Source organism: Stegostoma tigrinum, chromosome 8 (genome assembly GCF_030684315.1).
Source record: "Stegostoma tigrinum isolate sSteTig4 chromosome 8, sSteTig4.hap1, whole genome shotgun sequence".
Taxonomy (NCBI): domain Eukaryota; kingdom Metazoa; phylum Chordata; class Chondrichthyes; order Orectolobiformes; family Stegostomatidae; genus Stegostoma; species Stegostoma tigrinum.
Genome location: NC_081361.1, coordinates 46729886 through 46742719, shown reverse-complemented (window position 1 = coordinate 46742719; position 12834 = coordinate 46729886). Strand labels below are relative to the sequence as shown.

The 12834-nt window shown below is 41.6% G+C and overlaps 1 protein-coding gene across 5 annotated transcripts in view; it reads left to right on the top strand.

The window, feature by feature from the left end:
* Nucleotides 1-12834, top strand: part of kifap3a (kinesin-associated protein 3a) — a 209501-nt gene that overhangs the window by 121622 nt on the left and 75045 nt on the right. For 3 of the 5 annotated variants that reach the window (XM_059647844.1, XM_059647845.1, XM_059647847.1), the window contains exon 11: nt 5848-5922. The exons of the other annotated variants lie outside the window; for them this stretch is intronic. In XM_059647844.1, coding sequence (XP_059503827.1) covers nt 5848-5922 — 75 coding nt within the window. The remainder of the gene's footprint in view (nt 1-5847; nt 5923-12834) is intronic. 5 annotated transcript variants of the gene reach the window in all.

Here is a 12834-nt window from a genome sequence, read left to right as displayed (position 1 = left end):
CTGTTTGACTCTGACTTTAACACTACATTTACACAGTCAAAGTAGCGAGAGTAATGCCTTTCACAGGTATGCATAATTGTGGTTTTTTGCCTGCCAGTTATCATAGACCGGAATTACTCCATGGCAGCATGATTTCCTTTAGTTTTATTAAAAACCTTCCCTCTGCCACGAATGGAGCTGATTTAAGATGATTGGTGTTTAGCTCTTTTCATAATTCCTCTGTTAGTGAAGTAGTCTGTCAGTGTGCAACAAGATCTGGGAATCATTCAAACTTGCAGATGCTATCATTCCAAATGCTAGAAAGGGGCCATCTCCAAATAGGAAGAGTTGAACCACCTCCCTTTTTTACATGCAATCACTGTTGATCAGAAACTCCGATCAGAAGTTGTGCATATGCAGTGAGTGCTCATCTCCTGACATCATAAGCATCTCCAAGACCTCCAGTCCACAAATCAAGTGTGTTAGAATGCACTGTATTTGTTTCAATGGGTGCTACAGTAGTAACACTAAATGCTGAACACCATCCAGAACACAGTAAAAGGCATCTTACTAATCTAAAATCCAACCCTTTCACAAGGTTATAATAGCTGTAGTGCTTCCTGTCTGGAGGAAGCACAAATACAATTTGCCATGCCTTTTCTTGGCTGTGCCTCCTAAGTTTTCAAATTCAATCACCTCGATAAATGAGCAGAAAGTGAATACTATCATGTTCAAACTTCCCCAAAGGCTTGCTTCTATCTTGACTCAGGCTTATACTGTCATTCCTTCCAGAATCATAGTCAAGATTTAGCAACATTGTGAGAGCAACTTCACAATTTCAAAACTTGATTGTGCCTTGGTTGTATTAATTGTTACTTAATTGTTACCCTAGTTTATAAGAAAGACAGCTCCATCATCACCTAATTGATGACAACTGAGAAGAAATAAATAAATACTGGGCTCAGTGATGCCATATTTCAAAAATTAATTGGAAAAAGTGTGAAAGCACACTACTTTTTAGAATTAATAAAACATTTTGGATATGTGCAAACATCCCAAGTTCAGAACAAGATGCGCACCTTCTTTGGAAAATGTTTTATTTGAATAAAAATAGTGTAGATAAATGTTTCAGATAATCGGCCTTTTATTTGTCGAAAAATATTTCAAAACATTTTAAAATTGTCGCTAGTATATTTCCTTGTTCTTTTAAGTTTCTAATAGCAAAGCATTCAGATTTTGTCTTTTATCCCAAGAATTTCATCGGCTGTTAGCTTCTTTGAAGCTGTTAGAGAGGAGCTTTGTGGAAGCTAAAATTGAAACATGCAGTGTAGTTGCCAAATCTTGGTAGTTACACCATATTGGAAGATCAATTGCGGTGTGGGAGAGATTTAAATTTGTATAAATGCCTTTTTTATTTAGAAAACCAAGTAGTTTTCTTTCTTGTTAGCAATATAGCTATACCAAAAAGCAGCAAGCATTTAAATTAACAAATGTTTGAGTGTTTATAAGAATATGTTCTGTTTCTTGATTACACTGAACTTGTTTATACTAAGGGGAAGAAAACAACTAAGTGTGAATTATGGATTAGAGAGCTGGTTAGCAAACCAGTTGCAATTTCTGAAATGCGAGCCTTCTGAACATAAAACATTTTCCTCTTCATCAATCTATCTTGATGTAAACTTGTGTTTTGTTGCATTCACTTAATGGATTGCCGAAGTTAAACTTGTTTTAATAGTTGTAAATCTAACTATTTTGACACATGGCATTGAAATGAAGTTCAAAATGTGTAGTGTTAAATTAGAACCTCTTTGTGTTTGGGCTTGTTTGCAACTTCAGACCTGCAGCAATGTGATTTTTTCACTGCCTTGTGAAAGCATCTGATAACCTACACAGTTGTATTAAACCACACTGGAAAAGTCAAATGAGTTGAGGATAGACTACCTGGGATCAACCAAACATAGGATAAAACCAAGGCATACTCAGCCTGATCAACTTCTAAAATTTTCCTTATAATATCTGGGAGCTTGTTCTAAAATTTTGATAGCTTTTCAACAGATTAGTCAAACAATGGTTTGATATAGTCATACTCACAGTTAGATATTGTGGTATCAGATCCAACATGGCCAAGGAGACCACCTAGACAGTGTAGACAGAGAAAGTTTAGGGGGGAGAAGTTTTAACGTAAGGTGCAGGTGATTTAAAGGAGATTTAGAAGTTGTTGATCAGCTGTCTTGACTACACAGCTTATTTGTAATGTGGAGTGCTGCTAATAGCATGGGTTCAATTCGCGAACTAGCTGAGGTTACCATGACGGACTTGACTTTCCCTCTCAACATTTTCTCGTCAGAGTGATGGTGACTGTCAGGTTAAACCACCGCCAGTCATATTTTTCTCTCACAAGAGCGCAGCTCTATGATCTAACAGGATGATGGCATGTTTATCTATTGCTTCCCAAAAAGGAGTGAATAACAGTTGCAAAGAGAGATTGACAAGCCAAAGTGATTGTCTCTGTCTCTGTGAACCCTGTGGACAGCGACCATTGAACTGTCTTCAGTCTTCCCCTCCACCCAGAACACAAATGTTTTTGTGTCTGTCTGCATACGTGTACAGGGCAAGATTTAGAAGGGGATTAGAATTGTAAGCGAAAGATCTATATGACAACAGTTTATATTTATCTACGGCTAGAATCTGTTTATTTGTAATAAATAGTAATCCTTGTTAAGTTCAGAAACCTGGTCCATATTTTGTTGATCGAGATCTAAATGACAGGCAAATTTAGGAATTTGGCATATTTTTATAAGACTTTTTAACTGATGATTTCCAGCTTACCAGTGAGGTGTAACGGATTCAGAACATTTCAAGCAACTCTAAACTAAGCATCCATGAGGCATTGTAGGTCTGACCAAATGTAACAATGGTGCTTCACCATAATCTCTCTGCCTGCCGTAAGCGTTATTCCACCACTATGGTTAAGTCACGAGGTAAAACCTGGCTCAGCAAGGTGTGTATGAAAGTGTGCAGGAGCAGTATCAGGCATGCCCAACTGAGGAACAAAATCGGTAAAGCTATAAAAAAGGCAAAGAAATAGAAGACAGAGTTACATGTTCCTGAAACCAGCAGATAAGATCAAAGTTCTGCAGTATTAGCACGTTCAGTCATGAATGATGATGAATCAGTCAAACAACTGACATCTTTACCCTGACTCTTTGTTGAATTAAGCAGGCCCTCTAAAAGACAAGATTGAAGCAATTGCAAGCATGTTTAGCCAAATGTGCTGTGAAAATGAACCATTTCAGCTTTCTCTTGAAGTCCATGACTTTACAGATGCCAGTCTTCAGCCAAGTCGATTTGCACCAGAGGTTATCTCGTCATGGTAGAGTGCACCGAGGACAACAAAGACTTTGGGCCGTGATGACATCCTGTAATGGTGTGTGTTCCAGAACAAGCAGTGACCCAAGCCAAGCTGTTCCAGTACAGCTACAACAATGTGGAAAATTGTTCAGAGTGTGTTGTGTAACACAACAGATGCAATCAAACCAACTATCATTCCATCGGTCTCTTCTCACAATCAGCAAACCACTGAAAGTGGTTTCCAAAAATGTAAAGCAGCATTTACTCAGCAACAACCTACTCAGATGTGATTTCTTTGCATTCCACAAAACACTCAGTTTATAATCTCATTACAGCCTTGTTTCAGATCTGATCAAAAGAGCTGAATTCCAGAGGTGAGATGTACTGTCTGCAAGGCAGCATTTGGCATGAAGGAGAAATAAGTAGGCATCAAGGAATGTGCTGTACTTAGCACATTCTTGCGTAGCACAAAGGAACATGGTTGAACTTGTTGGACGGTCAATCATATCAGTCCCAGACATTGCTGTCATTTGTCAGGTATGTGGCCCAGACAGATGTTCAAAGTTCATAGGGTGGCTGATGTCTTCATACCTGGAAGACCCCAAATCGCCAGGGAAAGATACGGGAGTGACCAATGGGGCAAGAGGTAGAAATAGAGAATGGCTGCTCCTCCAGTCAAAGGTTGGATCTCTCTCATGCTTGATGCTGAAAGATTTATCAGCAACAATCTAGAGAGAGAAAGAATCTGTGATTGGAGGAGCAATGAGCCACTGGAGAAGTCATTGCTATTGATGAGGGAATTACCAGGGAACACTTTTTTGCTGTGAGCCAGGAGCTGGTATCTGAGATGTGGGGACAAGAGTTGGCCAAGCGAGCCGTGGACCTGGAGAGGGCTGGGATGGGGGACCACCAGTGGTCAGGATGCAAGACCTTTTAGCCCGGACATCGATTTGAGAGCCAGAAGGGCTGTTGTGCTGGATTTGAGTTCCAAGAGGAGGACGACTGTAAGGTGAGGATTTGGCTACAGGTGGGTTTAGGGAGAGATAAAGAGGCTGAAAAGGGTGTGTGGTGGGTAAAGGAAGCTGCAAAAAATGGATGAGGGTAGAAGGAGGCTATGAGGGTGTGTGAGTGTGAAGGATGCAAGAGGGGTGTGAATGGAAAGAAGGATGTTTTACGAAGTGTGTGACCGGGGCGAAGGAAGCTGCAAGATGGGTCCAAGTGGGGAGGTGGTGGCTGAAGGATGGATGTCAGGAAAGTGGAGGAAGAGAGGCACAGGAGGGCATGATAAAGGCTGCATGTGGGTTATGAGGGGGCACAAGTGACTAAGAAGTATGAAGGGGGAGAAGTTGGCAGTAATAGGTGGCTGCAAGAGGAATATGAGGGGTGAAAGAGGCTGCATGAATGTTGTGGGGTGTGAAGGAACTGCAATAGGGTTGTGAGGGGTGTGTAGGACAAAGGCTCCCGACAAGATGTGCCTGGCGAAGGAGACTGCAAGTGGAATGTGCGTAGTGAAGGAAGCCACGTGAAGGAGGGTGCAAGTGGGGTGTCACTGTAAAGGTGAGTGGGAGAGCAAGAGTGGCGTTGTGGGGCAGGGTAGAGTGGCTGCAAGAGTGTATTGTTTATTCACTTGTGGGATGTGGGTTTTGCTGACTACGCCAGCATTTATTTTGCATCCCAGTTGCCATTGAGTTGGTGGTGGTAATGGTGAGCTGCCATCTTGAGCTGTTACAATTTATCTATTGTAGATGCAACATCCATAATGCTGTTAGGGAAGGAATTGCAGGACTTTGACCTATTATCATTGAAGATGAAACAATATATTTTGAAATCAGGATAATGAATGGATGGGAACTCGCAGATGCTGGTGTTCGCATATATCTTTCAGCCCTTATAAGTACAAGTTGTTATGGGTTTGGAAAGTGCAGTATAAAAATCCTTGGTGACCTACTGCAGTGCATCTTGTAAATAGTGCACACTGCTGCTCCTGTGCATCGGTGGAGTGACTGTATGGATCTGGTGTTAAGCAATTTGGGACTATTCCATCACACTGCAGACTTGAGCCTTTTGGATGGTAGACAGGCTTTGGTACTCAGAGCAGTGTTCCTAGCCTCTGACCTGTTGTTGCCATTGTATTTGTATGACAAGGCCAGTTCAGTTTCTGGTCAGTGGTAATCTCCAGGATGTTAACAGTTGGGATTCAGTGATGGCAACACCATTGAATGTCAAGTGGCAGTGGTTAGATTGTCTTTTATTGGTAATGGTCATTGTTTTCTGTTTGTGTGGTGTGAATGTGATTTCTCACTTTTCAGCCCAGGAGCGAAGAATACTGCAAAGTAAAGAGAATGGTTTTAAATCTGTCAACGAAGTAACCCTTAGTTAATTGGAAGACAAGAAAATGTCAAAGCACTGAGGTAATTAAAGTTTTGGCAAAGATCTGTAGCTTGGGTCATGGATGAGGTTGTTGACTTACTCACCGAGCTGGCTTGTTTTTGTTCAGACGTTTTGTTGCCATGCTAGGTAACATCAGTGAAGCCTCCGATGAAGCGATGTTGCTCTACTCCACTTGGAATTTATACTGTCTGGTCCATAATGGTGAGTAGTGTCATTTCTGGTTTTGTTCTGTATGAGTTTGTATACGGGGTCCAATTCTGTATGTTTGTTGATTGCATTATGGCTGGAGAGTCATGCCTCTAGGAATTCCGGTGTGTGTCTGTTTGGTTTGGGCTACTGTGGGTTACCTTGTCCCAGTTAAACTGATGGCCTTCATTATCTGAATGTGCCGATATTAAGGAGAGTTCATCATGCTGTTTTGCTGCTAGCTGATGTTCATGTATTCTGACGGCTAGTTTCCTTCCTGTCTGTCCAACGTGATGTTTGTGGTATTTTGTAAACCATGTTGGTTCTGCGTATTGTGGGAATGGGGTCTTTAATCCTTGAGTGTTTGTGTTAGAGTGGCAGTGGGCTTGTGGGCCTCCATGATTCCTCGTGGTCTTAGGAGTCTTGTCAGTTCCGATATGTTCTTGATCTAGGGCAGTGTGGCCGGTGTGTTAGGATGTATTGTGTCCTCTTGTTGCCTGTTAAATAGGCATCTGTGGATGAAGTTGCGGGGATATCCATTCATAGCGAGGATTTTGTATAGGTGCTCTTCCTCTTTCATGTAAAGTTCCGAGGTGTTGCAGTGTGTCCTGACCCATTTAAATAGAGTCCTAATGCAGCTTCGTTTGTGGACATTGGGGTGGTTGCTCTGGAAATTGAGGATTTGATCCATGTGGTTTGTTTTCCATATACAGAGTTCTGGAACTCTCGGTTAGCCATACACTCAACTTTAATATCCAGAAATGGAAGATGATTGTTGGTTTCTTCTTCCCTTGTGAATTTAATCCCTGCAAATATGCGGTTGATGAGGTGGTGGGTTGCTTCTAACTTGTTGCATTTAATAATGACACATGTGTCATCTAAGTATCGGATCTACAGTTTAGATTGAATGTGGTGGAGGGTGGTGTGTTTTAGTCTTGGCGTGACTGCTTCTGCAATGAGTCGTGAGGTGGGTGACCCCATTGGTGTACCATTGATCTATTTGTGTACTTGACCACTAAAGACAAAGTGTATGGTGAGGCACAGGTCTAGTAGTTTAAGTTGTCATGTGTTGTTGCTTCCTCTAGTAATGTGGCTATTGTTTGGCTAGTGGGATGTCAATTGATGTGAGTAAGGCTGTGACGTCAAAGGATACAGAGGGTGTTGAGAAATTCTTGGGTTGAGTGGATGGAATGGGGTGATTCATCGACTAGGTGTTTCAGTCTCTGTAGGTCCTTGGCCAGTTTGTGTGAAGGTGTGCCAGGTAGGGAGACAATGGATCTGAGGGGGATATCTGGTTTGTTTACTTCAGGAAGCCCATAAAAACGGGGTGGGGGGGGGCAGGGGGTGTGTTTGTGCCTTCTGGATTCATTCTCATATAGTCCGTCTAGGTTATGTACCCTGCATTCATTTGACTCTTCAGTGTCTGGGTGATCCTATTACCTAGCTGTGGTAATAAAATGAGAGGCTGGATGAACACAGCAGGCTCAGGAGCACAAAAGCTGACGTTTTTGCTTTTGTGCTCCTGAGATGCTGCTGGGCCTGCTGTGTTCATCCAGCCTCACATTTTATTATCTTGGATTCTGCAGTTCCCATTATCGCTTTCTTAACATAGTCTGGTTTGTTCATAATGATGGTCATGCGCCCTTTGTATGCTGGTAGGATTATGATGTTCTTGACTTATCTGGTGCTTTTCTCTGTGTTCGTTTATTGCCTGTCTGTAGTTGCCCTTGAGAAGGAGGCGATGAGCTGCCCTCTTGAAACTCTGCAGTCCACGTGCTTTGGGTTAACCCACAATGCCGTTTTGGAGAGAATTCAAGGATTTTGACAGTGACAATGAAAGAATAGTGATTTATTTCCAAATCGGGGAGGTGAGTAGCTTGGAGGGGAACTTAAAAGTAGTAGTGTTCCCATATATCTGCTGCCCTTGTCCTTCTGGATGAAATAGTCATGGGTATGGAAGGTGCTGTCTGAGGAATTTTGGTGAATTTCTGCAATGCTTCTTGTTAGTAGTACACACTGCTGCCACTGAGCATTGGTGATGTAGGGAGTGGATGCTTGCTGATGTAGTGCCCATCAAGCAGGCTGCTCTGTCCTGGATGGTGTCAAGCATCTTGATTGTTCTTGTGGCTGCAGTTGTCCAGTGCTGCCTTGTAGATGAATGACATGCTTTGAGGAGTCAGGAGGTATGTTACTTGCCACAGTATTCCTAGCCTGTGACCTTGGATGTGGCAGGATTGTAGAGCTTAGATCTAATCTGTTGGTTGTGGGGTGGCTTTAGCTCTGTCTATCACTTGCTGCTTTTGCTGTTTGGCATGCACATTGTCCTGTTTGGCTTCACCAGGTTGACACCTCGTCTTCAGATATGCCTGGTGCTGCTCCTGGCATGCCCTCCGGCACTCTCCATTGAACCAGGGTTGATCCTATGGTTTGATAGTAATGGTTGAATGGGGGATATGCCAGGTCATGAGGTTACAGATTGTGCTGGAGAACAATTCAGCTGCTGTTGACTCACTATTCCTCCTGGGTGCCCAGTCCACAGTTGCTAGATCTGTTCGAAGTCTGTCCCATTTAGCACAGTGATAGTGCCGTATAACACGATGGAGGTTATTCTCAATGTGAGGACAGGACTTCATCTACACAAGGACTCTGCAGTGGTCACCCTTACCGATACTGTCATGGATGGATGCACCTGGTGTTGGCAGATTGGTAAGGTTGAAGTCAGGTATGTTTTTCCCTCCTGTCACTTCCCTCGCTACTTGCTGCACACCCGATCTAGCAGCTATATCATTTTGGACCTTAACAGCTCGATCAGTAGTACTGCTGCCATGCCACTCTTGATGGACATTGAAATCCCCCACCCAGAGTACATTTTGTGCCCTTGCCATCCTCAGTGCTTTTTGTAAGTATTGTCCAACGTGGAGGAATACTAATTCATCGGCTGAGTGAAGACAGTAGATGTTAGTCAGTAGGTTTTCTTGCCTGTGTTTAAGCTGAAGCCATGAGACTTCATGGAGTCCGGTGTTGAAGACTCCTAGGGCAGCTCTCTCTCGACTGTATACCATTGTGCCCCCACCTCTGCTGAGTCTGTCCTGTCGATGGGTCAGGATATATCTGGGGATGGGGATGGTGATTGTGTCTGGAACATTGTAGGTATAACTTTGAGGGTATGACTGTGTCAACCTGTTGCTTGCCTATTCAGAGACAGCTGTACCATTTTGGCACTAGCCCCAGATGTTCGTAAAGAGTAAGCAGGGTCAGCAGAGCTGTTTCTGCCGTTGTAGTTTTGGGTGCCGAGCTCGATGCCAGGTGATCTATTCGGTTTTATATCTTGGAGACTTTGTCGCAATTGGTAAGTATATATAGGGCGGCACGGTGGCTCAGGGGTTAGCACTGTTGCTTCACAGCACCAGGGACCAGGGTTCAATTCCATCTTCGGGTGACCTTCTGTGTGGAGTTTGCCTGTTCTCCTCGTGTCTGCGTGGGTTTCCTCTGGGTGTTCTGGTTTCCTCCCGCAATCCAAAGATGTGCATGCTAGGTAGATTGGCCATGCTAAATTGCCCCATAATGTCTGGGGATGTGTGGATTATGAGAGTTAGAGGGGAATGACCTTGGTTGGGATGCTTTGATGGTTGGTGTGGACTTGTTGGGCTGAAGAGCCTGTTTCCATACTGTAGCGATTCTATGATGGTGGTACAACTAAGTGGCATGCTAGCCTTTTTCAGAGAGCAGTTGAGAGTCAACTACATTGCTCCCAACATTTGGGGTAAAATGTAGCGGAATCTCCAGAAATGAACACTGCCAAATATTTTATATATGAATCTGAGTATGAGACACCTACTGAAGCAGTAGTGTTATATCTGGTTAAAACATTCCAAATTTATATATGTAGGATGGACGCGCATTAGTTGTGACTCATCAAGTTTTCGGAAGGTGTGTTTAGGGTGGTTGCTTTTTGTATGTAATGTCCCTTTCAGTTATTTTGGAAAGTAAAGTTTTGTTAATTTTTTTTATCTTTTATCAATTCAAATATATTGATGAACTAATTAGAACATTGATGCTTTCTTTGTGATGTGGCTTTAATTGAGATTTGATGATAATTGAGAATATTGATTAATTCTAATTCTGCTTGTTTGACTCCTGGACAACCTTGAGGATTCAGCTGATGAGTGGCAAGTAACATTTGTTCCAAATAAATGTCTGGCAATGATCATACTTAGCACCTTCCCATGACGCTCATGCTACTATCATTAATGAATCCACCAGCATCCTGGGGATTAGCAGTGATCAGAAACTTAACTGGATCAGACCTATAATAAATATTATATTTACAAGAGTAGGCCAAAGATGCGGAGTTCTGTGGCAATTAACTCATGTCCTAAGTCTCCAAAGCTGTCCATCTGCATAGCACAATTGAGAGACTGCAATATTATACACTTACTTCAATGAATGTAGTAGTCATGCCAAGAAGCATGGTGGTAATGTTACTGAATTAGTTTTCCAGAGACACAAGTTCAGATCCCAACAAGGCAGCTAGTGGAATGTAAATTCAATAACTAAATGCAGAAAGGAAGGGTAAATTTCATTGTGCCACACTCTTCCTACTAGTCTACCTTATTTGATCAGTAGTCTCTCCACCACTGACATACTGTGAGAGTATTATGTACCATCTACAAAATGCAGTAGAGCAACTTGCAAAAGATTCCATCAGCAATAAGTTCCAAACGCTTAACCTCTAACACCTACCGTTCGTTCATGTCACTGGGTCAGAATCCTAGAATTCCTTTCCCGAAGGCATTGTGGGCCTACCTACAGGGAGCATCAGGGTGGGATACTCTTCAAAGGATCAGTGTGGATTCAATGGGCCAAATGGCGCCTTTCTGCACTGGGGATAACAGGGATTCTGTTATTAACGTTGATCTTGCCTAGTGCACATCCTGTGTAGTGTAACTTGTATGCCTTACTCTTTCAGTTATTTTTTCACTGTATGATCTGTATGTCCTTATGATCTGCCTGTACTGCTTGCAAACAAATCTTTTCACTGTACACACGTACATGTGACAATAAATATAATCAATCAATGATTCTAGTGCTTTGTGATATTTTGTACATTAAAAGGCATCATGCAAGAGCAAATTGTTATATCAATATTGGGAGCTGTATTTACAGATTTAAATAGTGTTACCTTTTTAATTTAAAATGTTAATTTAAATTTATAGTTATTGGTCTTATAGTAGCCATTTGCATAATTCTTAGATCTAATTAGCTTTTGGAATATTAGGTATTCTTCAGCTTTATCTACTTACTGTGGAGTACAAGATACAGCCTGCAGTAATGATGCAAAATGAAATCTGATGTGATTGCACTTGTCTTAAAATGCTGATATAAGGGCAAAATTTTCATGTTTTGAATGAGATGTAGAAAATTTATTCATGATCTTGCTTTTGCAGCATTTTAGCAGTATTTATACTTAATTGTCCTTGGCTCCACACTGGAATAAGTTTTGAAAGTTTGCTAAGCATTTGTCTAATGGAACACTTCGGATTGATTAAGTTGATACTTCGCGTGCCACAAAATAATTGGACTGAAAAGAAGTTGCACAAATACTCTGCCACGATACTTGTGATATTTATTTGCAATGTGGAGCCTGTAGTCTAATCTACTGGCTCAACTGTGTGATCTCATCAGTGTCTGAGTTAAACTACAAGAGCCAGGATAAAGAAAACTACTATAACAGGAAGTGTGTGATGGTTTTGATAAATATTTTGCTTGTTTCGTACGTTCTGGAATTTCCTATTGTCAATCTCAAATTTTTTTTCTAGTATTTCTCCTTTTCTTCAGGTAAAATCACTACCTTTTTAATTAATTAATGAAGCATTAAGGGTACTATCTGGTATAATTGCTGTGAATGCCAAAATGACCCTGTACATGTGCCGCTGGGGTCAGTGGGTCGTTACATCAGAAAGGTCAAATGTAACATTGCAGCTTCTGTCATTTTTCAACTAATCCTTTTCCTGAGACAAAAGTAATGATTACAAGCAAGACCTATTGCTTTACAATTCTCGAGTAAACCATTCTACAAAGTAGAAGGTAACCAAAGATATATTCGTGTGAAAAAGATTCTTCCCCTCTACAAGGAATTTCATTCGTTGCATGCTTATTTTTGAGACAGAATGTTGGGGGCTCACATCCATTGAATTTGAGCAGTGATCTTGGGCATCCATTCATGAATTACTAAAGAAGTGTTGTGCTCCTAGGGTGCCATCCAATAGAGGCTTGCTACCTATGGAATATATAAATGATTCAATAAGATTTTCTGAGGAGCTAGACTGTTGCTGTGTTCTGCTCAATAATTAACTTTATCTAATCCCTCTGAAGTCAACTGCTTTCTGCTACTTAGGAATAACGTCACTCTCTTTGTGCATGTGTGTTCTTTGAATCATCTGGAGATGGCAATTACATGATTGACAGCCTGCCTCCCTTGGTTTGCTGCGCATGGAATGCTTCTTACCCTGCTTGATGACATTACTGCTGTTAGATAATTGGTGATACCCTTGGATTGCCCCCAGATTCAAACACATACCAGAAAAGGCAAAAATCCATGCTGCAGAGATCATTCTTTTGAAGCTGGGGTGAGCACCATTGCTACTGGCCATTATGTACCCATCTGTATACTCAATAATCTGCTGATACTTCATATGCAGAGTATCATTTTAGGAAACAGCACTTGATTTCTTTTGGACAGAGCAAACGTAACTTTTCAATCATGTTAAATAAGATCAAGTTTTAATACATTAAGTTATTGCAGTAGTTATTTATAAAACAACTTGACTGTAAGCAGAGACCCCTTGAACCTGAAACTGCAGGAAATTTACTTCCCTGTTACCAAACCAAAATGCTGTCTCAAAGGACAAATGTCACGTTTTGTAA